Source organism: Chinchilla lanigera, unplaced genomic scaffold (assembly GCF_000276665.1).
Source record: "Chinchilla lanigera isolate Chin_1 unplaced genomic scaffold, ChiLan1.0 scaffold00180, whole genome shotgun sequence".
Taxonomy (NCBI): domain Eukaryota; kingdom Metazoa; phylum Chordata; class Mammalia; order Rodentia; family Chinchillidae; genus Chinchilla; species Chinchilla lanigera.
Genome location: NW_004955581.1, coordinates 360,413 through 382,541, shown reverse-complemented (window position 1 = coordinate 382,541; position 22,129 = coordinate 360,413). Strand labels below are relative to the sequence as shown.

Genomic DNA, 22,129 nt, shown 5'->3' with positions numbered 1-22,129 from the left:
CCGGCGCACCCGCAAAGCCCCAGTGCGCTCCCAGGGCCCGGCCCGTCCAGCGCCCGCGCTCTCTGGGCGGACCCCGGCCTGCGCGCCCCAGCCGGCGATGGCTCCACTTGGATACTTCTTGGTGCTCTGCAGCCTGAGGCCGGCGCTGGGCAGTTACCCGATCTGGTGGTGAGTACGCCCGGCCGGGGCCCCGCAGCCAAACCCCCGGCAGGCCCGGACCGCGTCCGCGCCGCCGCTTGGCCCTGTTCGGGTCGCGCCTAGCACGCGGGTGGCAGAGCTTCCGGGGACCCGAATTCCCCGGCCCTGGGGAGGGGGACGGTGGCGATCCCAGCCGTCCTGGCGTCGGGCAGGGAAGAGGGAGCCGGGGCGCGAAGGCCCGGCAATGGGCGGCACGGGCGGACAGCGGGCCGCGCGGAGAGGGGTCAGAGTCGCGGGGACGCTCCAGAGGGACCGTTCCGCGCACACGCGGGCGTGCGCGCACTTTAGAACAAAGTCTCCGGGACAAGACCGAACAGCTCGAGGAGCAGTTACGTAAAGACAGCCGGGCAGGGGGAGTGGCGGGGAGCGGCGGTGCGGGGCCGGCCCAGCCCGCGCCTCCCCGCCGCCGCCGTCCCGGCGCGGGGTCCGCGAGCGCGCTCCGCAAGTGAGGGGCACGGAGTGCAAAGTCGTGGGTTGGTTCGAGGGCTTCCGAGGGGGACCCCGGCCGCATCCTGGAGGACCGGGCCGCGCCGCTTCCTCCCCTCGGGCCGAGGCGCCCGGTGGCGAGACCTTCCCGGGTGTGGGGACGCTGCGCAGATGAACCAAAGGGCCTCCCCTGCGCGCACCCCAGACGAGGACGGGCGACCCTTCCCCAGGGCAGTCAGCGGCGCAGAGCCCCCACGGCCACCGCGCGAGGGTCTCTCTGGCTCCGGCGCGAGGACGCCCAGACCCCAGCACCCAGGAATGCGGGCGCCGAGGGCCAGAGAGCGGGACAGAAGACTCCCCACAAGCGTGCGCACTCCCCCGCCCGGGAGCCCGCTCCGACGGCTCGCCTGGAATTATAATAATTACGCCGAGGGGAAGGGGGGACGCAGCTACCCGGAGTACATCTAATCCGATAATAATTTTTCTCTTCGAGATGGTTTAGGAGAGGAGCCGCGGAGCTCGGGGTGGGGAAGGGAGGGCGGGCAGCTCAGAGCCCGCGAGAGGCCCGGGAGAGGCTACGGAGCGGCGGAGACGCGCCCGGGACGCCACACCGGGGGACCCCGCGAGCCTCGCGGCCTCCCAGGCGTCCAGGTGGCGGGCGCGCCCTGGGGCGCGGGGACACCGACGCGCGTCGCACTAGCCCCGGCCGCGGAGCAGCGTCTGTGGAGCCCCGCGGCTGCGCTCCTGACCTGGCTTCTAATTAGACCCCGCCGCCGCCGCGCGTTTGGGGCCACAGGAAGCACCCGCGCCCCCGCGCTCCTCCTGTTGCCAGGCTGCGGGATACCTGCGCCCTGAGACCTTTGACTTAGGGGCTCGAGGGGGTCCCTGGCCTTGCCCCCCAGCACATGAATAGCACCCCTTGCATAGAGCTTATCCGCCCGGAAAGGGCTTTCGCACACCCTGGCGATCTCCGGGGAGAGCGGAGCAGAAGTGAGGCCCCTGGAACCCCGCTCCCCCAGGGGTCTGCAGCGCTGTGGCCCGGAAGACAGAATGGCGTCGAAGCCCACCTGGTCCCGAAGGCAGGACATGGGCCCCGCCCCCACCCCCGCATTGTTCTGCATGGATTCTCACACCTAACCCTGCTTCCTGAGAAGGGGCCCAGAGACGACTCCCTGGGGACAGGACCGGGCCACTGCGCCCCAGGAAGGCCAGGCGGGGTGAAGCTGTCCCCGGGTGGGTGAGGGCACACCCGGCAGAGTGGAGCAGGCAACACGGGCGTCCTCGGACTGAAATAGTGCTGTCCGCTTCCCGCCTCCACCTTCTCCCTGGCCGCGGGTCCGGGCCCCTCTTCTCCTGCCCACTCCCGCGGGAACAGCCCCAGGGCTGGAGGGGTGCCGGCCAGCAGGGTGCAGAGCCCCGCGCCTGTACCTTCAGCCTCTCCCTTGGTTCTCCTCCGCCGCCTGCCCCCACCCCTCCCCTATGAAAGTGAAAGTGACTGGGGGAGCCTCCTCACCTGGGAGGCAAAGCCGGCAAGCCTCCACCGGCGCAATTAGGCTTTGAAGCTGGCGTGGCTCTCGGGGTGCAGGAGGGAGAGGAGAAGGTGTTGCCACCCACTGCGGCCACGGCCAGCCTCGGGCAGGGCTCAGCGCCTACGCATCTGCACCCAAGGCGTGGAGGCCTGGCACACCCAGGCAGGGCAACAGCGCAGGGCAACAGCGCAGGGACAGGCTGTCCTGAGCAGGACCAAGTCCGGGAGCTGCGCAGACCTCCAGAGCATCCTTATGGGCGCCATGGTGACAGGAGCCCAGCCGGGGACTCTAACTTGCCCCTGCCCCCGCCTCCCTCCCTGCCCTTGGTCCCCTTTCCTCCCAGGAGCTGAGGACCAGCTGGGTCTGCGGGAGCACAGTGCCCCAAACTCTGAGCTCGAGCGTACCCTGCGTGCTCCCTCTTTCCACCCCAGGTGAGGCCAGAGCTCTGCCCTCTTCTCAGTGGCAGTGGAGCCCATCTGGGGCAGGCAGTTGACTTTATTCACTTTTAAATTCCTCTGTGCCTCCTGCAGCCACCTCCCGACGCCCCGCAGCAGGGGACTGCCTCCCCCAAGGACAGCCCTCAGCGAGGGTCCCTGCCCAGGCCCAGCCCTTCCCAAAAGCCTTTGCCGGTCAGGGTGGCCGCCAGCAGCCCACACCTCAGGGACAGCAGCCCCTCCCTCCACCACCTGCCCGTGGGCCTCAGAGTAGGAAGGAGAGGGGGCAGAGAGCAGTGACCTGGGAGGTGGCACAGGAGAATGGGCAGGGTGGCAGGCATCTGGGCACCCAGGACAGACAGAGAGCCCTTTTCCTCCCGAGCTGCCCCCAGTGAGCCTGCACCCCAAGGCCTGCCGCCTGCCCTCCTCTCCTGCCCATCCGTCTGTGCCAGAGTCCCTGTCTGTCTGTCTCACTGTCCTTGTTCTCTGACTCTGTTCTTGGTCTCTCCCTGTCTCTCAGTCAGTTTTTTTCTGTGTCCTGAGGCCACTGAGCTCAGTAAGCAGCACCTAAAATCTATAGGATGAGAGAAACCAAGGCAACCGGCCCACCCTGCTGGTTCCCAGGGCCAGGGTCTGGACCTGGCCGTCCAGACTGGCAACAGTCAGACCTCACAGGGAACCACCAGAGATGGCCAGCAGAGCAGCTCGGCTGGCATCCATGGCTCACCCTCCCTGGGCTCTTGTCTGCATGAGCCCCTTCGCCCTGTGACCAGGCACTGGTGGGAGGGTGCAGTCCACAAATTTAGGGGGACAGTAAGGCCTGGTGGTCACTTCATCTACATGTCCTGTCACAGACCTCAGCCTGGGGGACAGCGCAGCATGGCCAGGGAGGAGGCAGGACTCAGACAGTCACCCTCACCTGTGGCTCCCGGCCACAGAGCCCCTCTGTGAGTGACAGGTCACCGCTGGGAGGCAGAGAGCCTCCCCAGGACTCTGCCGCTCACACTGGGGCCCGGAGTCTGCAGGGACAGGGCCGCCTGCTGAGGCGCTCATCTCCAGAGAGCGCTGGCCACTTCCGCCGGCCTGAAGGAGCTGGTGGAGGCCGACTGGGCTCAGGGCTGGACCAGCCTCCTGGGCACAAGGTGGGGCTGCTGGTGGTGCCTGGGAGGCCATGAGCTGTGGAAACTGAGGCTGGCCGAGGGCACTGCACATGCAGAGAGTCCCTGCCCTGCCCGGAATGCCCGGAGGCACAGGTAAGGGATGGTGGCTCCACAGCGAATGCTCCGGATAGAACCCCAGGGAAGGTGCAGTCGCTGTGCTGGCCCTGACCCGCGCGGGCATGGGCACACACACACGGCCATCGCTGCCCTTCCCAGCCCTGCCCTGCCCCCTGCCCTCTGTGAGGTCCCGAGGGACGGGTGCATGGACAAGGGGTGAGTCGGACACTGTGAGACCCGGACACGGCACCCGGCCATGGCACGGAACGCCCTCACATTGCCACCCCCACCGTCCTGCCAGCCCACGTGCTCTCCGCCCTGCCCATGCCTCGGTCTCCCTCCCGGGCTCCCCAGGTGACACCCTGGAGGTGTCTCGCACATGCTGCTTCCACATTCTTTCCCCGGAACGTGCTGCTGCCGCTGCCGTCCGGGACGCTGCAAATCCATGGCCGCCGGCGTGGCAGCCTCGCCGCCTGCCGGGACTCGCTCAAAGTATGTGTCAGTAATCCCGCTCGGTCCGGCCCTGGGCGAGACAGGCGCGGGCGGCCGGCCCCTCCCCAGCGCAGACACCCCGTGCCGCTCGGAGGACAAGGACGGGTCCCCCTCTCCTCGGGGTCTGGGGCAGGTATCTTGGGGCAGTCCGTGTCAGGGAGAAGCTGCTAGGCCCACACTGGGCTTGGCTCTAGGCACGGGAACTCCGTCCTTCACACTGCAGGGAGCCCCCAGCTCAGTGACAGCAGCTCAGTACCGGCCCGCGGCCGCCTGAGCCAGACCTCCAGCCCCATCCCCACTGTCCTGGGTCCTGCTTGCTCATTGTGCCTGGCACGGTGCTGACCCTGCCAGGACAAGGGAGGCTGGGCAAGGCGCCGCTGCCCTCCGGGGCAGGAGGAGGCGTCCGGCACCAGGCCCAGGAAGGCGGCTGGTGGGGCCAGGGGTGCACAAGGGCCCTGGAGCAGGTGGCCCAGAAGACCTGTGGGGGTAGCAGGCCCCTCTCCCTCAGACAAGGGCCCACCTGTTCCAGCCTTCTCTCCTGTAGAACCAGATCTCACTGCCTCATTTGCAGATGGGAAACTGAGGCCCAGAGAGGAAAGGATGTCACAGGGATCCAGGGATGAGCCCCAGTGTACTCCCAGCCGACAGCCACAGCCCCATGCCCTTGGACGCTCCCTGCCCGTGGCCTGGCGGGTCCCGCGCCTGCTCTGGAGGTCCCCAGAAAGCGGGCACACACAGCGCAGTGTCCCCGCACACGCGTTCCCCGACACTGGGAGTTCACCCGAGGAAAGAGCTGGGAGCTGCCAGCCCCGTGGTAACGTGTGGCGAGCTGCAGCCCTGGGACCCCACCCTGCCGCAGGACACGGTGAGGGCTGTGCCCAGCGCAGCAGGCCCTGCCTCTCCCTGGGCCTCTGTCCCTGCACACCAGCCGACTCAGAGCCTGTGCCCCCTTGGGGAGTGGAGGGGCAGGCGGAGCCACGGGGCCAAACGGGAGCGGAGCCTGGGTGCAGGAGCCTGGGCGGCCTCCCTCCCCTGCGTGTCACAGCCGGCGTCTGCTGGATCGCTGGCCAGGTGCCCAGCCTTTCGGCAGGGCGGCGGGGGGAGGAGGAGAAAAACCATTAGTGCTGCAGGGGCGCGGGCGTGGCGCGCGTGGCCGTGGCCTGGAGACGGGCGCTTTCCAGTGGCTCTCCGCGCGCTGCGGGGGCCTTCTCTTACCCCAGGGGGCCGAGCAGCGATCAGGGCAGCTAGGGCAGGCTGCCTCCCTGACCCCGCCCGGCTGTCCCAGCACTGTCAGGTACGAGCTGCTTCCATTCACGCCGGATGCCTGTTGTTCCCGTGCCTCAGAAATCGGGGTGCTGCCTTCGAGGCTTGCTGCCTTGTGCATCTCGGGCCTTTCTGATGCTGCCTTGGCCGCTGTGTCCCCACCCGGGTACCTGGTCCCGCACCCAGGGAGAGGCACCTGCAGGGTGGAGGGCTGTCTGGGGGGCAGCGAGGTGCACCCTGTGCATTCCGGACACTCCCGATCTGGGGGTCTGGGGACAGCACAGGGTGACAGCCACAGAGCGCTAGAACCGGAGCCGCTCAACCAGGTGGCAGGTAAATGTGGGGAATGCCCACGCCTGCCAGGACACCATCTGCCACCGAAGGGCTGGCAGCCAGAGGGAGAAGGAGTGAATTCCTCCTGGGGTGAATCACCAGGGCCAGGTGTAAAGAAATGGGTGCAGCAGGGACGGGCCAGGCTCCGTGTCCCTGGGCCAGGGCAGCACCCACCCCACCCCCACTCCCCAGCAGGGGCCAGACCTCCCGGAACCCAAACAGGTGGGATCTGGGGTACAGGTGGAGAGGGACCCTGAGCCAGGACACCAGGCCTCCATATGGGCAGCTGTCAGAAGGCCTCTGGCCCCAGGGGACACCAGCTGCACCCCTGTGAGGGGCTCAGGAGCGGTCAGTGGGTGCTCGGGGCAGGCGTAAGGGGCCACACAGCGTGAAGGGCACTGTGGATCCTGGGCCTAGGGCATCTCTTGGGGCCCCAGCAGGCAGGGGACACTGGCTCCATGTGTCCTTGTATCACTCTGCACCTGGCTCTTTGTAGGACCCTGGCACCCTGCAGAGGGGAAGGGGGCATCATGCCCAGGCTGACATTGCGAGCAGACAGCCCAGGAGACAGGCACCAGGTGTGCAGGGCCACACATTCCATCTGCCAGCGCCGCTCTTGGACACTGGCAGCTGGGCCGCCCTGGGAGGAGCCTGCTGTAATTCAGGCACTGCTCACTAGGGAAACTGAGCTTCTGAAGTCCCACAGGGCAGGCTGGAGTAGCTCAGTCTGGGGCGGGCATGAGTTCCGTCCTGATTTCTGCGATGGAGATGGAGCTGTGCCGTGGTGGCCGCTTTGTGGCATCCCGTGTCCGTGGCGACCTGGTAGCTGCCCGTGGGTGTGCTTTGACTTACTCACCAATGCCATTCTGCCACTGTGCCCTGCTGTCCTGCCATGGGTCCCTCCCAGCCCTGAGCCTGGTCACATGGAAGGGGCTGGGTGGTCACTAAGAAGGGAGAGGTGCTGGGTTGGATGGAACTTGCATGGCTCTGCACGATGCCCCATACATGATGAGCAGAGATGTGGTGGGGAGTGGGGCTGTCTGGTGCAGTGACAGCGTGTCCCTGGAGCACGTCCTGCCCCGCACCCAGTAGCCCTCGGATGCTTGTCCTCTCCCTGCAGCCCAAGGGGCTCAGTGGGTGCTGGGAGTCAGGCAGGGGCAGGGATGGGAGCCAGCTCGCCCTGCCCTGTGGACAATGACTGCAGCTGGGGGCAGGTCTCGGTGGCCATGTCGTCCAGCTCAGGGTCTCAAAAGGGAGAGACCTGCCCCAGCCTCAGCCACACAGCCAGGGACAGGTCAAGCCCACAGCTCCCTGCAGTTGTGCCTGGGTCTTTGCAGAGCCGGCCACACCAGGCGAGACTCATGGCCTGGTCTCTGGCTTCCCCGAGCCACCAGTAAGTCTAGCTCAGAGTATCCTGGCCGGAGGTCCACCTGCCAGAGACCCCAGTCCTCAGCACAGCTCTGGCACGGGTCCTGCCACAGTCCGGGCTTGGAGGGCCAGGGTCAGGCGGGTGCAACAGGGGGCTCTTGCCAGGCCCGGTGAGCAGCTGCCTCCTCTTCCGTGTGCCCGCTGTGCATGGGGGAAATGGGCCATGGGTACCACGTCTGTGTCCCCAAACTCCCCGGGCAGGACAGGAGCCGGCCCCATGTTCCAGACCCCCAGCCTACGTGGGTGGGCAGTAGGGCTGTCAACACGCGATGGCGGTGATGCCGTGGCTGCGTGGCCCGTTGAGTGAGGGACGTGGCTCTGGACCCTCAGTGTGTCTGCTTGGTTCTCCCCTTCCTCCTGGCAGTGACCCAAGGGGGCACAGAACTCAGGATGCACTGAGGACGCGGTGCTCACCCTGCCTCAGTTTCCCCTCTCGCTGGCATGACCTTCTGGTCACTGTGCTCGTGTCTCCTCCTGTCCTTGTCCTTCCGGGACGTGAAGTGGGGACAGCACAGTCCCCTGCCTGCCAGTCCTTCCGGCCACCATGTCGTGATTCCTGCGGGACGTTGGTCAGCCACAGACTCCCCCAGCTCTGTGTGCACAGGGGACGCCCAGGCAGTGGTCAGCATGGACCCCTGGAGAGCAGGTCTGGGGGGCAGATGCCTCCGCCGTGGCCAGGGTGGCCAGGGACATGACGGGACCCCAGCCCTGCAGCTCCTCCAGCCCCGTCCTTGCTGATGTCAGCCTGGAAGATGCTGTTATGACATCTCTGTCCTCTTGGGTTAAAAATTTGAACCCTGGGGCTCTGGGGAAGGGAGGGACAGTGCTCGTCTGGTTTGGATTTCTATGAGTCTTAATGATTTATTTTTTTTCTTTGGTACCGGGAATCGAACTCACGAACTCGAGCTTGCCGAGTAGGTGCTGTGCCTCTGAGCTATATCACCAGCCCTTTAATCATTTAATTGGTCATCAAGGTCCAGCTGAAATCTAGAGCTCCCCCACGCCTGTCCCCATGCCTGTTCTAAGCAGGAACATGCTATCCCTACAGGGCTTCCCCTCTGGGGACCCATTAACACAGGGACTTGCCTGGCATCAGCTGCGAAACACAGAGGGGTGGGTGTGCTGAGACCACGGAGTGGTGGAGAGGGGTGGCTGGGCCCAGGCCGAAGACCCTCAAGCCCTGCGCGTGTGGGTGCATGCCCTCAGAGCTCTTGCCGTGGAAGACTGGTGTGGGACGCAGGCCCTCTCTCTGAGATGGGGAACGCCGCCTCCTCCACCCCGACTCCCAAGGGTGGGCAGGAGGGTCCAGTCGGCTGAGGGTGGACCCATTTGGAGGCCTGCAGGAGGGGGCTGTGCACCCAGGAGCACTGTCTCCTCTGCCCTGGACACCACCCTGCCTGGCTCTGCCTGGCTGGCAAGGCTGGCAAGGCTGCGTCCTCTATCCACAGGTGGGGTACGGGCGCCCTCTTACCCACCCTCACCAGAGAAGGCCCTTGCGGGAGGGGAGGCTGCCTGCCTCGGACTGGGCATGGCCCCGACTATTTTGAAGGCCGGGAGAGAAGCCGAGTTCTCTTTCCAGCTCTGCACCGAGTCCTTTGTTTCCCACTCATTCTGAGTCCCCAGGTCAGCAAATATTCAGTAAATAAAAATTCCGTGCTCACAGAGGGACAGACGGGATAGCCAGGGAGAGAGGGAGGCCCAAGCCTTAGGGCACGGATGTGAGCTTGGACGCGTGCACCCACACGCGCAGGGCTCGAGGGTCCTCGGCCGGGGCCCAGCCACCCCTCTCCACCACTCCGTGGCCTCAGCACACCCGCCCCTCTGTGTTTCGCAGCTGATGCCAGGCGAGTCCCTGTGTTACTGGGTCCCCAGAGGGGAAGCCCTGTAGGGACAGCATGTCCCTGCTTAGAACAGGCATGGGGACTGCTGGCGTGAGCTGCCTCTGCGGGGTCCTGGCTCGGCCCCTTCTCTGTCAGAGAGGGCCATGGAGGAGGCCAGGGAAGTAGCGAGGTTCTGTGGAGGCTGGGGGCGCTCTGCTCCCAGCTTTCTGCAGGGGGGGCTCAGCCCTGCCAGGAGAGGGGTGCGGGGGCGTGGTGTGGCAAGGGGCAGGCACAGGTCCGCCGCACGCAGGGCCTGCTCCCCATCCAGCTCCTGCATCTGGTGCTGTGGCCCCAGGGGACCCAGGTGGGGGATACCTGGCCACAGACCATGGCTAGCCGGCGGGTGAGGGACAGAAGCTGACTAGGTGTGGCTCTGTGCAGTGCGAGAAGCCTGGGTCCACAGGCAGCTGGACCTGAGGAGCTCTGTCCAACCCTGCCTGAGCTGCAGACCCGCAGCAGTTCACGGGAGGGCTGTGCACACACGGGTCTGCGTTAGCCTGCGGGGACTGAAGGTGTCCGTTACAGCATGGGTGACACTGTCCACACTGCGCTCCCCTTGCGTCTGGGCCAGAGATGGCCCGCAGCGACAGGAGAACGTGCGTCACCTGCAGTTACGTACCGCCCCCAGGGGGCGGGGTGTGCTCTGGGTCCCAGCTGGGAGGGACACACGTCCTTCCCCACGTCCCTCGCCATGTCCCTGGGGCCAGGCCACAGCTCTCCTAAGCCCAGGAGTCCTTCCTCGTGGAGGTGGTGGCTTACTCCTCAGGCGCAGGGCTGTGCTGTCCCCAGGCGAGGGCCACGTCTCACTCTGCCCTCCCCCAGGTCCCTGGCTGTTGGGCCGCAGTTCTCCATGCTGGGCAGCCACCCGGTGCTCTGCGCCAGCATCCCGGGCCTGGTGCCCAAGCAGCTGCGCTTCTGCCGGAACTACGTGGACATCATGCCCGGCGTGGCCGAGGGAGTGAAGGTGGGCATCCAAGAGTGCCAGCACCAGTTCCGGGGCCGCCGCTGGAACTGCACCACCGTCAACGACAGCCTCGCCATCTTTGGGCCGGTGCTTGACAGAGGTACTGGGGTCCTGGGGGGACAAGCACCCGTGGGGAGCCCTGGGCATGTGAGGTTGCCAAGGTCCAGATGCGGCTCATATCATTCTCCAAGGTGGCAGAGCTGAACAGTAACCACCGCATGGCCTCCAGCCTGCACATCCCCTGCCTCAAGTCCAGGTTCGAGGACAGAGACAGAGACAGAGACAGAGAGAGAGAGACAGAGAGAGAGAGAGAGACAGAGAAGGTCAGAGACAGAGACAGAGAGAGAGAGAGAGAGAAGGTTGGAGACGAGAGACAGAGACGCTGTCAGAGGGAGAGTCAAAGACAGGCAGAGACAGAGAGCTGTATAGAGGCAGAGATATAGAAGCAGGCAGAGACAGAAACAGGGAGAGACCGAGCGGAGACAGAACGGAGGGGCTAGGGAAGACAAACAGAGCTAGGGAGAGACGGAAGGGGAGAGACGGAGCGAGTGCCCTGGAAGAGCTGGCCTTTCCTTGCAGCTGAGGGGGTCTTGTGCAGAGCTCGTTGAGCACCCCCAAACCTGCAGGCATCGCCTGTCCGGTGCCCAGGATTTCCCTCCCGACCCTCCTGCTTCCTACCCTGGCCTCCACACCATTCTCACACCTCCTGCAAGTGTAATCATCACTGCTGGGCATGGTGGTGCATGCATCATGCCAGCACTCTGGGAGGCTGAGGCAGTGGGGTTGCAACTTCAAGCCCCATCAGAACTACTTAATGTCTTAAAGAGACCCTGTCTCAAAATAAAAAATAAAAGAAAGGACTGGGATGTAGCTCCGTGCTATGACCCTGGGTTCAATCCCCAGTGCAGGAAAAAAGTACCTGGTAAGGGGGCGGCTCTTTCACAGAGTGCGACAGTCTCCAGGCTCCTCCGTGCCACGGCGCCTGGCAGCACTGTGGTCCTGCTCACGGCTGACTGCTGCTCCGTGCGGAGGATCACACTTGTGTGTCCGTGCACCAGCTGTGGACACGTGGCTTGTCCTCACCTCTGACTACTGGGACAGGTGCTGCTGGGAGCTTTCTTGGCCAAGTGTCCCTTTGAGTGCCTGCTTTCACGTCTTTAGGGTGCCTAATCAGGAGTGGGATCACTGGGTCTTACGCTTGTTCTAAGTTTTGAGACAAATCGCCGCAACATGGGTGCATCGTGGTGTTTGACTTGCACACCTGGTGGCCAGTGACGCTGGCCATGTGTGTCCTCCTCAGGGAAACAGCAGCTTGAGGCCTCTGCCTGCTTGCAGTCGAGCTGTCTTTTTGTCGTGGAGCTGCAAGCATTCTTTATGGGTCCCTGGTGCCAGATACCTCCAGACCTGGGGTTGGCAAACACTGCTCCGTGGTGGGGCTGCCCTCCACCCGGTGACGGCGGCTTGCACACCACTTCTAGCTTTGCTGACATCGTAGGAAGTAAGCATTGCCCAGTCCAGAGCTGCAAAGGCCGAGCTGTGTTTTCCTGCGAGTTTAATGGCTCATCTGTTGTACTCCAGCATCTGACATGAAGCTAATGTTTGTGAGGACATCTGGTCACCACCACCACACCAGGGCGCTGTAGTTTTAGGGCCTGTTTTGAAATCAGAAATCAGGCTGGGGAGTCTCCCACTCGGTTCCTTCTTTCCAAGACTGTGTGTCTGTTTGGGGTCCCTCTCGATGCTCTGCACAACTCAGGACCAGGTTTTCTATTCCTGAAAGTAAGAAGAACGCTGAGGCTGCGATGGCTGCGCTGAGTGCTCAGCTTCCTTCGGAAGGATGGCGCGCCTGGCGCCCCAGGGAGGCCATCTTTCCGTCTCTGCTTCCTGCATTGCCTCGAGATGCCTCGGGGTCCCGGGACGCAGGCTTCCACGCCTTCACTGACGGCCTCCCACATGCTTTGTTATTTCTGATGCTGTTGGAAGTTAATTGTTCTCTTCATGTTGTTCCTGGGTGGCTCCTTGCTAGGACACAGACGTACAGCGTTCATGTAGTGGAATACTGTCTGGATTTGGTCCTGTGCCCTGCGTGTTTGTTCGGGTGCTTTGCTGGCTCTGAGCAGCTGTCCTTTTCCTGTCCTGTTCCGTTTGGGTGGGTTCTCTGGAATTTTCTATGTCTGGGATGGGCGCATCTGTGAAGAGACAGCTCTGCCTCCTCCTTTTGTCTCCAGCCGGGTCGGTGGTTGTCACAGGGGGTGGCCAGGCCTGTGGCCTCCTCGCATCTGAGGGTGGCAAAGTTCAGCCTTTGGCTACTGAGCATGCAGCTGGCTGTGACAGTCACCTCACCCTGTGTCGTGTGCCCCGGTGACGGCTGTGGTTGGTTTTCAGCGTTGTTGAGAAAAACCCTTTGGGGAGCCATAGCTCCTCCCTGAGAGAATCTGGAGCTGGACAGAACATTTCAGCCCAGTCTGTGAGGTCAAGCACAGCTCCTCCAGGAAGGGCTGCTCTGCTGCTCACCTAGTGGCTTCCTACCGGGCTCTCGGGTGGGGACACAGACCTCACTGCCCAGTGGGCTGTCCAGGTCACTCTGGGGTCCCGTATGAAGGGCAGGATGTGTTCAGGGTGGGACCCGGTGTCCTGTGGCCCAACAGCAGGCCGCACGGAGAAGCCCAGGCCAGGATGGATGGTGCTGTGGACACCAGGGCCTTGCCACCCTGGGTGCGCCTCGTGTCCATGTCTCCCGGGCTCCCTCCTCACATCTGTGGCTCAGGTCAGATGCCCAGGGTTTCCGGTCAGCCCCTCTGCCCTGCCATGTACCTCTGCCTCGGGCCAAACCCAGCCCCTACCCTCCTGTGGCTCCAAGCCCCTGCCTCTGAGCCATGGCTCCTGACTGACTGTCCCTCATTCTGTCCCTCCCCACCCTCCTCCAGCCAGGGGCTGCAGCTTGTGTCCCCAGTTCCTACACCAGGACCCCCCGGTGGCAGCTCTAGCAGGTAGGATGTCAGGAGTGATGAGGTCAGGGGGTGCAGCCTCGAGGGAGGGGCAGGACCTCTCTGAAAGCGACCCAGGGGCCACTGTACCCCGCTGTGTGTGGACAGGGAAGGGCATCTGTGACCAGGAAGCCAGACATGGAGCCTGCCAGGCCTTAACCTGGGACCTCCAGTCCCCAGGACAGGGACAGAGTCTGCTCACGTGGCGCTGGCCTGAGCATGGGTCACAATGGCCAGAGCAGCTAGGCCTCCCTCCGCCAGCCCCCCAGTCTGGGGCAGCTCACCTGGCATAGCCTGCGGACTGTGGAAGGGAGGGAGGCATGACCCTGCTGTGGCCTGGCGGCCAGGACTCAAAGGAGCAGAGCAGGGAGGCCCCACTGCAGCTGTTGGCGACCGTGGGGGCAGGCTAAGTCGTCCAGGGCCCTCGGAGCATGGGACCAGCCGGACCCTGCAGGGGAGGCACTGGAGCGGGTCCCGGGGCCTTTCGCAGCCCTGCCTGCACAGGGAGGGTCCTGCAGCTTGTGCCTGCAGTTTCAGGCCATCATCACACCAGCAACGGCTGTGGGACACGGGCACTGCTATGTGCAGTGGGGTCCCTGGGGTGGCGTGGGAGGTACAGTGTGCACACGTAGAGTGCGTGTGCGGCTGTGTCCAAGTAGAAGTGCACTTGCAGTTGGGTGCATGCACTGATGTGTACGAATGCAGTTTTAGTGCATGTGTGTATTCGCACTCCTGTGCGATCAGGTCCTGGTGTGTGCACGTGTCTGCAGTGAGCACATGCGCGTTGGTGCCACATGCACAGAGGCCCGGACAGGGCGCTGGGTTCCTCTGTGGGACTCTAGAGCCAGCAGGGGCCTCACCCAGTGAGGATGAAATGGGCTCAGGGAGGACGCTGGAAGCCAGGCCATACCCGGAGGCTGTGCCAAGGGGTCAGGAGCAGCACTCTCTCCCTAAAGGCCCTGCTGCCACCAAGGATTGTCAGGGTGGGAGGGCACCAGCACCACCAACTCCCACTAGTGGGCACAGTGTCAGTGACCCCGCACCCTACACACAGGCGGGTAGAGAGTCCACACGAGGGTCACAGAGCCCCCCTAGTGTGGCCACACCCTTGGAAGGGCCAGATGTGCACAGAGAGGAATCTCAGCTGGCAGACTGCAAACCCAAAGTCAGTTAGGAGCACAGGGTCCTTGGTCCCATGGTCCCTCAGTCTGCTGAAGGCTGAGCCCCTAGCCTGGGGGCCACCTCAGAGCAGCCCTTCCTTTTCAGGGCTGAGTGATAGTCCACGTGAAGTAGGCCGAGTGCTGTTTGTCTACCACCAGTTGGTGACACTTGGGTTGTTAGCATCTTGCCTATTGTGAATTGCACCACCTTCAAGTGGAGACCTGTTTTCCTCATCCTCGGGGTTCTGTGTAACATTCTGAGGCACTGCTAAACTTCCCCAAAGCTGCTGCAGTGCTGTTCATGGCCCTCAGCTGAGCACGAGGCCCTGCTTTCCCCATAGCCTGCGGCTGCTGTCTGTCTGTCTGTCTGTCTCTCTGTCACGCTGGCTATCCTGGCACAGGAGAAGGGCCATCTCATTGAGTGGTGAGAGTCCTTTATATTATCCTGCATGCATGTCCCTTAGCCAATACAGGATTTGCAAATATAGTCCTCCTTCTGTACATTGGATTGATTGTGGACTGACTTTAATTGTCTGCTTGTTTTGAAACAGCATCTTATTATGTAGCCCAGGCTGGCCTGGCACTCAAAGCAATCCTCCTGCCTCAGTCTCCTGAGTATTGGCCATCATGCCTGGCTCTTCTGTGGGGGGTTTTCACTCTCTTGGGGGCGCTTCTTGGAGCATAAAATTTTTTAACTTTGATGAAGTCTAGTTCATCTATTTTTTCTTTGGCAGCATAATTTAGAAACTACTGCCTAATCCAAGGTCACAAAGACTTGCTCTCATCCCATTTTCTTGTGAGAGTTTTATAGCTTTACCCTTCTTCTTTTTTTTTTTTTTTTTTTTTGGTACCAAGAATCAAACTCAGGACCTTGCACTTGCTAGGCAGGCACATGTGCTGCTGAGCTATATCCCCAGCCCAGCTTCCCCCTTCTGACTAGGTCTTTGATCTGTTTTGAGTTATTTTGTGTGTGGTGTGAGGTAAGGGTCCAACTCCAGGTATTCTAGCACCAGTTGCTAGAAAGAATATTCCCTCGTCAATTGACCAGTCTTGACGCCCACGTAAATTCAGCTGGGTCAGGTATGATGCCCTGAGCCTATAACCCCAGCCCTCAGAAGACTTAGGCAGGAGGATCACCATGAATTTGAGGCCAGCCTGGGCTACACAGTGAGTTTAAGGCCAGCTTGCACTACCGAGTGAGACCTTGTCTCAAACAAACAAATAAAGAAACAAAAAATCAGTTGGCTCTCCATATATTCATGTGCTGTCTGTGCCCTTCCACTGTCTTCACGGCAGGGCCGTGCTGTTCTTGTCTCTGTCTCTGTCTTTCTGTGTCTGTCTGTCTGCCTGTCTCTCTCTTTCTCTCTTCTTTTCAAATGCTCTACCACAGAGCTACCTTCCCAGTCCTCCATCCTTTCTTTAAAATTTTGAGACAGGGTCTCACTAACTTGCCCAGGCTGGCCTCAAACTGGTTTTCCTGCCTCAGCCTTCTGAACAACTGGGATTACAGATGTGCATCCCAGTTGCCTGGATGTGGTATGTTTTGAAATCAGCAAGTTGAGGCTTCCAACTTTATTCTTATTTTTAGTTTATGTTGGTCAGTTGAGGCACTCACATCTGCATGGGATTGTTAGGATCGGTTTACCAATTTCTGCAAAAAGGCTTAGCACTTTTGGAATTGTGCTGGGTCTGCCGGACGTTGTGGGCAGTACTACTGCGTTCACAGCGCCAAGTGCTCCGACCCAGGAACATGAAGTGTCTTGCTGCTTCAGCCAGCCTGGGTTTCTTTCGATGATGTGTGTAGTTTCCAGTCTGTACATCATCTTCTTGACAAACTTGTCTCACTTGGTTTCCCAGTGCTCTGGCTGACGACGCGTCACCGGGAGGTTTACTTCGGATCCGGTGCTCCACAGCCTGGCTTAGTTGTCCACGGGTCCGACAGACCCTTTTCCAGATATCGGGGGATTTTCTCTGTGGGAGATGCTCTCACCTTTCTCCTGGCCTGGAAGAACTATGTTGCGCGCTTGCTTCCTGGCCCTGTGAAACTCGAGGGCTGCAGGGCCTGGCTGTGCAGGAGGGAGGGTGGGCCTCCCTCCGCTCTGGGCCTAGTGTCCGGTGTCGGCTGCAGGCCTGTCCATGTCCAGACTTTAGAGACGTAGGTCTGAGGAAAACCTTGTTCTCACGGGTAGAAAAGGGGAGAGTTTTGTTATAATACTCTCAATACTTTGACCTTTTATTTTTTGGGGTTCCATGTGCCAAAAATCATATGGCACTCAGTTATGGAAAAGCTTTCAGAGTCTGTTAGCATAGACTCAGCTCTTCCTTAATTTTTTTAGACTAGGTCTCACAGTGTTGCCTAAGCTGGCCTCTACCTCTGAGGATCGAGCACCCTTCAGGTCAGTGTCCCCTGAGGAGCTGGGACCACAGGTATTTCCTCCACTCCTGGCTTCTGGCTTTAAATGTAGAGGAAGACAGGGAACTGGAAGCAACCACAAGTCCCAGTCATTACTAGCAGCACCACGCCTTAATTCCGGGACACTCCCCCTCTGGTTAGGGCCGGAGCTGGAGCCTGTCTCCCTGGGGTCTGCGCATGACAGCGTCCCCGTCACTGTCGCAGGAGCACACCGAGCTCCTGTGCTCACCACCGGTGCCTGCTGGGCAGAGCAGGCACCATGTGCAGAGGTGCTGAGTGAGGGGTGAGGAGGGCTGCGTGCCTGGCCTTCCAGGAGGGCTTTCCCAGAGCCCCTTGGGACTGACCTCCAAGGGCTTCCTCCCTCCTTCAGTGTAGGTGTGGGCAAGAGCCCCTGGCAGGGCTGGGGGAGCTGAGGCCTGTGGCAATCTGGCTCTGCCCCCAGGCAGACGGCAGGCCCATGGCAGGGTGCAGGGAGGGCTTCCGAGGGCCAAGCAGCCCCTTCTCATGACCGGCTGAACCCTTCTGGCCCAGCATTGAGCACTGTGGGACCTCCGGCACCCTCCTATCTGAACAGCCTCCCGGCGGGGCTGCCAGCCCAGCCATCAGAGTGGGACGCCCTCCGGCCTCCACTGTCCCCGAGAAGCCTCAACCCCAGTGCTCCCCTCCTTCTCTCTCCCTGCCCCTACCCTGTACCCTCTCCTCTCTTCCCTCTCTTGCCCATGGGGACCTGTCCAACCCTGCTCCCCTGCATCGAGGAACAGGGTCTTGGAGCCCCACACCTCACCGAGGTTGAAAGGCAGACCCCGGCCCCGCGTGCGCCTGCCCAGGACTGGGACGAAGGAGCCCTCCCAGTGCCCCAGAGGCTGCTCCAGGCTTTGTGGAGGCTCCGCCTGCCCGGTGGGCCTCCCAGTAATCAATCTGATTGGATTAGGGTCAGGGCGACCCTAATCATGTCAAAGGTCACCCGGGCTTTGTGGCCCAGGCCTCGGGGTGCCTGGCCACCCCTGCTGAGGCATCCTTCTGGAACAGAGTTTAACATCCACCAGCCACTGGGAGGAGGGGGCAGCTGTCTGTGTGTGTGTGTGTGTGTGTGTGTGTAAGAGGGGCACACTTGTCCATGTTCATCTGTGTGCCTGTGTGTGCCTATGTATCTGTGTGGGGCTGTGTCAAGTGTCCCATGCATGTGTGTGCCTGTGCGTTGACAGGCGTGTGTGTGTGTGTGTGTGTGTGTGTGTGAACATGAAGTGCTCCACCTTCTGCTTCTGCTCCTGTCCCTCGCCTGTGTCCCTGGGCTGAGTCTGCCAGCAGGCTGCTCACCTGCCTGAGCAGAAGCATCTGAAGAATTCAGAGTGCCTGGAGTGTGGGTGCAGCTTATCTGTCCTCAGCACCCAAGGGTGGCAGGCAACACCCTCTCTTGACCTCAGGCAAGGTGAAGGGCGGGAAGATGCAGGCTCAGCCCAGCACTGGAGGCCTCCGGGATAGAGTCTGCCGGGTGGGGCTGGTGGGAGGTGCCCTGCACACCAGCTGGACCCCTGCGGCTCTGGGGCCAGCGATGTGGGCTCTGTGGAGGCCAGTCCTGCCCTTGGCCTCCACCACATCCCCACGGGGCGCCTCCTGCTGTGGGAGAAGCCTGCCCAGCTGGCCCCAGCCCAATGGCCTCTGTACCCAGACGGGGTGAGCAGCTCCCCTGGTCCCCAGCAGCCCCGGGGCTCCTGCCTTCCAGGGCCTCCCTCACTCACTCTGGGGCTCCACTTGACCCTCACCTGCCTGGGCAGCACCTCCTGCCTGCGTGCCCTGCCCTGGCTTGAGTGGGCTGCCCTCCCCTCCCCCACCATGACCCTCAAGTTGACCCTGCTCCATGCACACCTTGGTCCAACTCCTTGACTCCTTAGGCCCTAGGGGCGGCAGGATGGGGATGTGTGGGTACCAGGTCCTTAGGACGGGCTGGGTGCCTGGACACCTGCCCTTGGCTGCCGTGGGCCACCCTCCGGTCCCGGAAACCCGTTCCCAGTCCCACTGGGGCTCAAGCAGGGAGGTTCAGCTGGTCACCTCCCGCCTGAAGCCGGCTCCAACCTCGCAGCCCCTTGGGGGGTGGTCCTCCATCCGCCCTGTGTGTCTCCCTGCCAGGGCGCAGGCGAACAGCAAGGGCAGCTCTGGAGGGAAACGGCGTCCCCAAATCCAGGTTGCGACCCCTGACCCCCCCATGCGAAAGTGTTGCGGTTCGCGCTGCGTTGGGGGTGGGGGCTCCCCGGCTCCGGGGGCCTCTCCGGTATATCATTAACTCTCCTCCATGGGAGGGGGACCCCGGCTGACGCCCCGCCGTGCCAGGCTCGGAGCACAATGTCCCTGCGACGACGACAAGATTAAGCACAAGGGGAAAGGGAAAATGCTGCTGGCGATTCACACGCCCTTCGGGGTGTTGAATGGAGGCGGCTGAATAGGGATTTCCCCTCGCGCCGACGGCCCGGCGGGCGGCACATACCTCCGGGTTGCTATGACTGGCCGGTCATCGCCTAATCACCGGCCGGGGGGAAATTCATATAAAATATCGCGGGCCATTGTGGGCCTAACACGGCGTGACAGTGCGGCACAAAGCCGGATTCATCAGCCCAGCGGGCCGGCGAGGCGCCCGGCCGTGCGGGCCGCCAGGCGGTGTCAGGGGCCGCAGCCACGCTGGGGCGCGGGCGCATTCCGCTCTCAGGTGGCTCCGGGGCCTTTTGTGCCCCGTGTGATTACCAAATGCCACCGAGACACCCCCTCCGGGCGCTGGCTCCTCCTTGGCCTGCAGAGGGCGGCGGGCAAGAGGGAAGGTGGCAGCAGCCGTCCTGTCCGCACCCACTGTCCTGGTCCTGGCACTCCGGAAGCCACGGAGCCCTCCACAGAAACAGGGGTCCAGGTCACAGCAGCCCAGCTGGCCATGCCGGGGGGCCCACGGCTCCTGCCTGCCTGGCATACAGCACCAGGGAGGCTGGGGTGTCTGGTGGCAGGGGTGTGGGTAAGGGCCTGTGTCCTTGAGTCTCTGTCATTGGGCCCCCTGAGGCTAGGCCCTGGGCACCTGCAGCTCCAGCAGGATGATGCCCCCTTGCTTTGCCTACTGGGGGCCGGGAGGACTTGGGAGAGATTGGGTCAGGCTGAGTATCTCTGGAGCTTCCCTGCAGGCAGCAGGGGGCCCAGGCCTGGCAGGGATAGTGTGGCAGCTGCACCCTGCCTTTGGGCCCTGTTGAGCTGAAGGTGCTGGTGATCCACACAGCCTCAGAAGAGGGGGTCCGAGCTCCAGGGACCGTGGGAAAGGGCCACAGCTCTGCAGGACCTGGGCACAGGCCGGGGTGAGCACCGAGCCCTGCAGCCCCTACAAGTCAGTACCCTCGAATGCCAGGACATGACTGGACAGGCAGAGCCCACCCCAGTCCTGGAGAGCCTCAGCCCTGGGCTCAGCACCAAGGCGCCTTCCTTCAGACAGAGGCCAACCAGAGACGCGCTGAGCACGGCCTGCGGGCCAACAGTGCATCGGAGGTGCAGCCCAGCCCAGGCAGCCAGGGCTGAGTTCTCTCCATCCTCTGGTCTGGTCCCATCAGAGGAAGGGACTGGGACAGCATGCACTCTGAAGCTGACCCCAGCCTGGACCACTGGCCTGGGTCCCTGGGTGGTCCTGCGGGATGTGTCCCCAGTGCCATGGTGGAGCAGCTTCCCTTCAGGGCTGGTAGCAGAGCTCCCATCTGCCCATGGCCCCACAGCCCAGCTGAGCGAGTCTCCCAGGCAGCCCTCCTTCCCAGGTCACATCTGTCCCTCAGCAAGCCCACGCAGAGCCCCTCGGGGTAAAGGTGCATCTCTCCCAGGTGGCTCTCCCTCCACCCCCCAGCAAGCTTTCCCTTGGCCAGGCAGAGCTGAGCCACACAGGGCTTCCTGGCCCCCAGGGCTGGGGCCAGAAGCTACTGCAGGAGCCTGGAGAGCCCGTTCTGCATGTGCGCAGGAGGCTGCAGTGACCCCTCAGGATGCCTTTGTCCAGCTCCACACTCCCTGCTGTGTAGCCTGGCCCAGGGCTGATCCTCTCCAGGCCTTCTTTCTGTCTGGGCTGTCCTCGCTTCTGTACAGTGAGGGTGCCCTAGGACCCTTCTCCCACTGCACCCCAGGGCAGGGCAACCTCCTGCCTGAGCTCCACATCATCTGCCTTCCAAGAGCACAAGGGTCATTGTAGCCAGGCTCCTGGTGACCTCCCCATGGAACAGCACCCCAGGAGGACAGGCGGAGGCTTTCTGGTCCCCTCAGAGCACAATTGGCACCATAAGTCATGGCCCCAGTAGCTTCATGGTGACGTGAGAAAGACAAGGACCTTGGAATGACTGCTGCAAAAGCAGCAGGTAGGGACTGGAAGTAAATTCTTCCTTTTTGGTGTTCAGAGGTCCTGTTGTGAAAATGCAGTAGGCATTTTGCATGTTTTAGGCTCTCTCAACAAAGTGCAAACACTTGGCAGTCCTCTCAGTCTCCAAATGACCATTACTACTTGACAAGCCTAGAAATCCAAACCTGAAAAAAGGGATTTGTTCAGATGCCTCAAAAGTCCTAAGACTCAGGGAGACAAAGTAACTGCTAAACACATCTCATGGTTCCTGGCATCTTCATGTTGCATTGCCCTCAGCTATGATGGGGCCCACTCGCAGCTCTTCTTACACTCCCTAGGTGCAGTCTCCATCCACCTTCACCCATCCATCATCTATGCACTCACATTTCCATTCACCAGTACATTCATCTATCCACCTGCCTATCACCTATACAACCATCCATGTACCATCCATCCATCCATCCATGTACCATCCATCCATCCAAGTAACCGTCCACACAGCTACCATTCATCCAGCCAGCCATCTACCCATCCCTTATCTGTCCACCCATCTCTCACCCATGCGCCCACCCTTCATTATCCATCCACTGTCCACTACATGTCCATCCCAGGCCCACCCCAGAGCTTGTGTTGCCAAGCCCAACCAGCGCCCTTCTCCTCCCTACACTCTCCCTTGTCATCCATAGCTTCCCAAAGGTAGGTGACTCAACACAACCCAATGCAAAATATCTGACTAAAGCCAGCAGAGCTGGTGCCTACAAGTAAGAAGGCTTCCCTCTTCCTCCTCCAGGTAGCAACTCCCTCCACTGGACAGTGAGTCACTACCAGAAACAGAACTTCACCTTTCAGAAAGCCTTGGCCATTTGCAATCTCATCATACTGATGCGCGACCCATGTCCTCGAAACTTTCTTACCCTCATTCTAGAGACTGGGCACCTTACCTACTATTCATCTCATACTCTCAGTCATGCCTGGTGCTGCTATGTGGACTCTCAGATCATGGATGGTGGATGGATGGATGGATGGATGGGTGGATGGGTGGGTGGGTGGGTGGATGGATGGATGG

General features: G+C 62.0%; 1 protein-coding gene across 1 annotated transcript in view; it reads left to right on the top strand.

The window, feature by feature from the left end:
- Window positions 1-22,129, top strand: part of Wnt3a (wingless-type MMTV integration site family, member 3A) — a 31,167-nt gene continuing 9,038 nt past the window's right edge. The window contains exons 1-2 of the mRNA XM_005414244.2: window positions 1-168; window positions 10,023-10,264. Coding sequence (XP_005414301.1) covers window positions 98-168; window positions 10,023-10,264 — 313 coding nt within the window. The 5' untranslated portion in view covers window positions 1-97. The remainder of the gene's footprint in view (window positions 169-10,022; window positions 10,265-22,129) is intronic.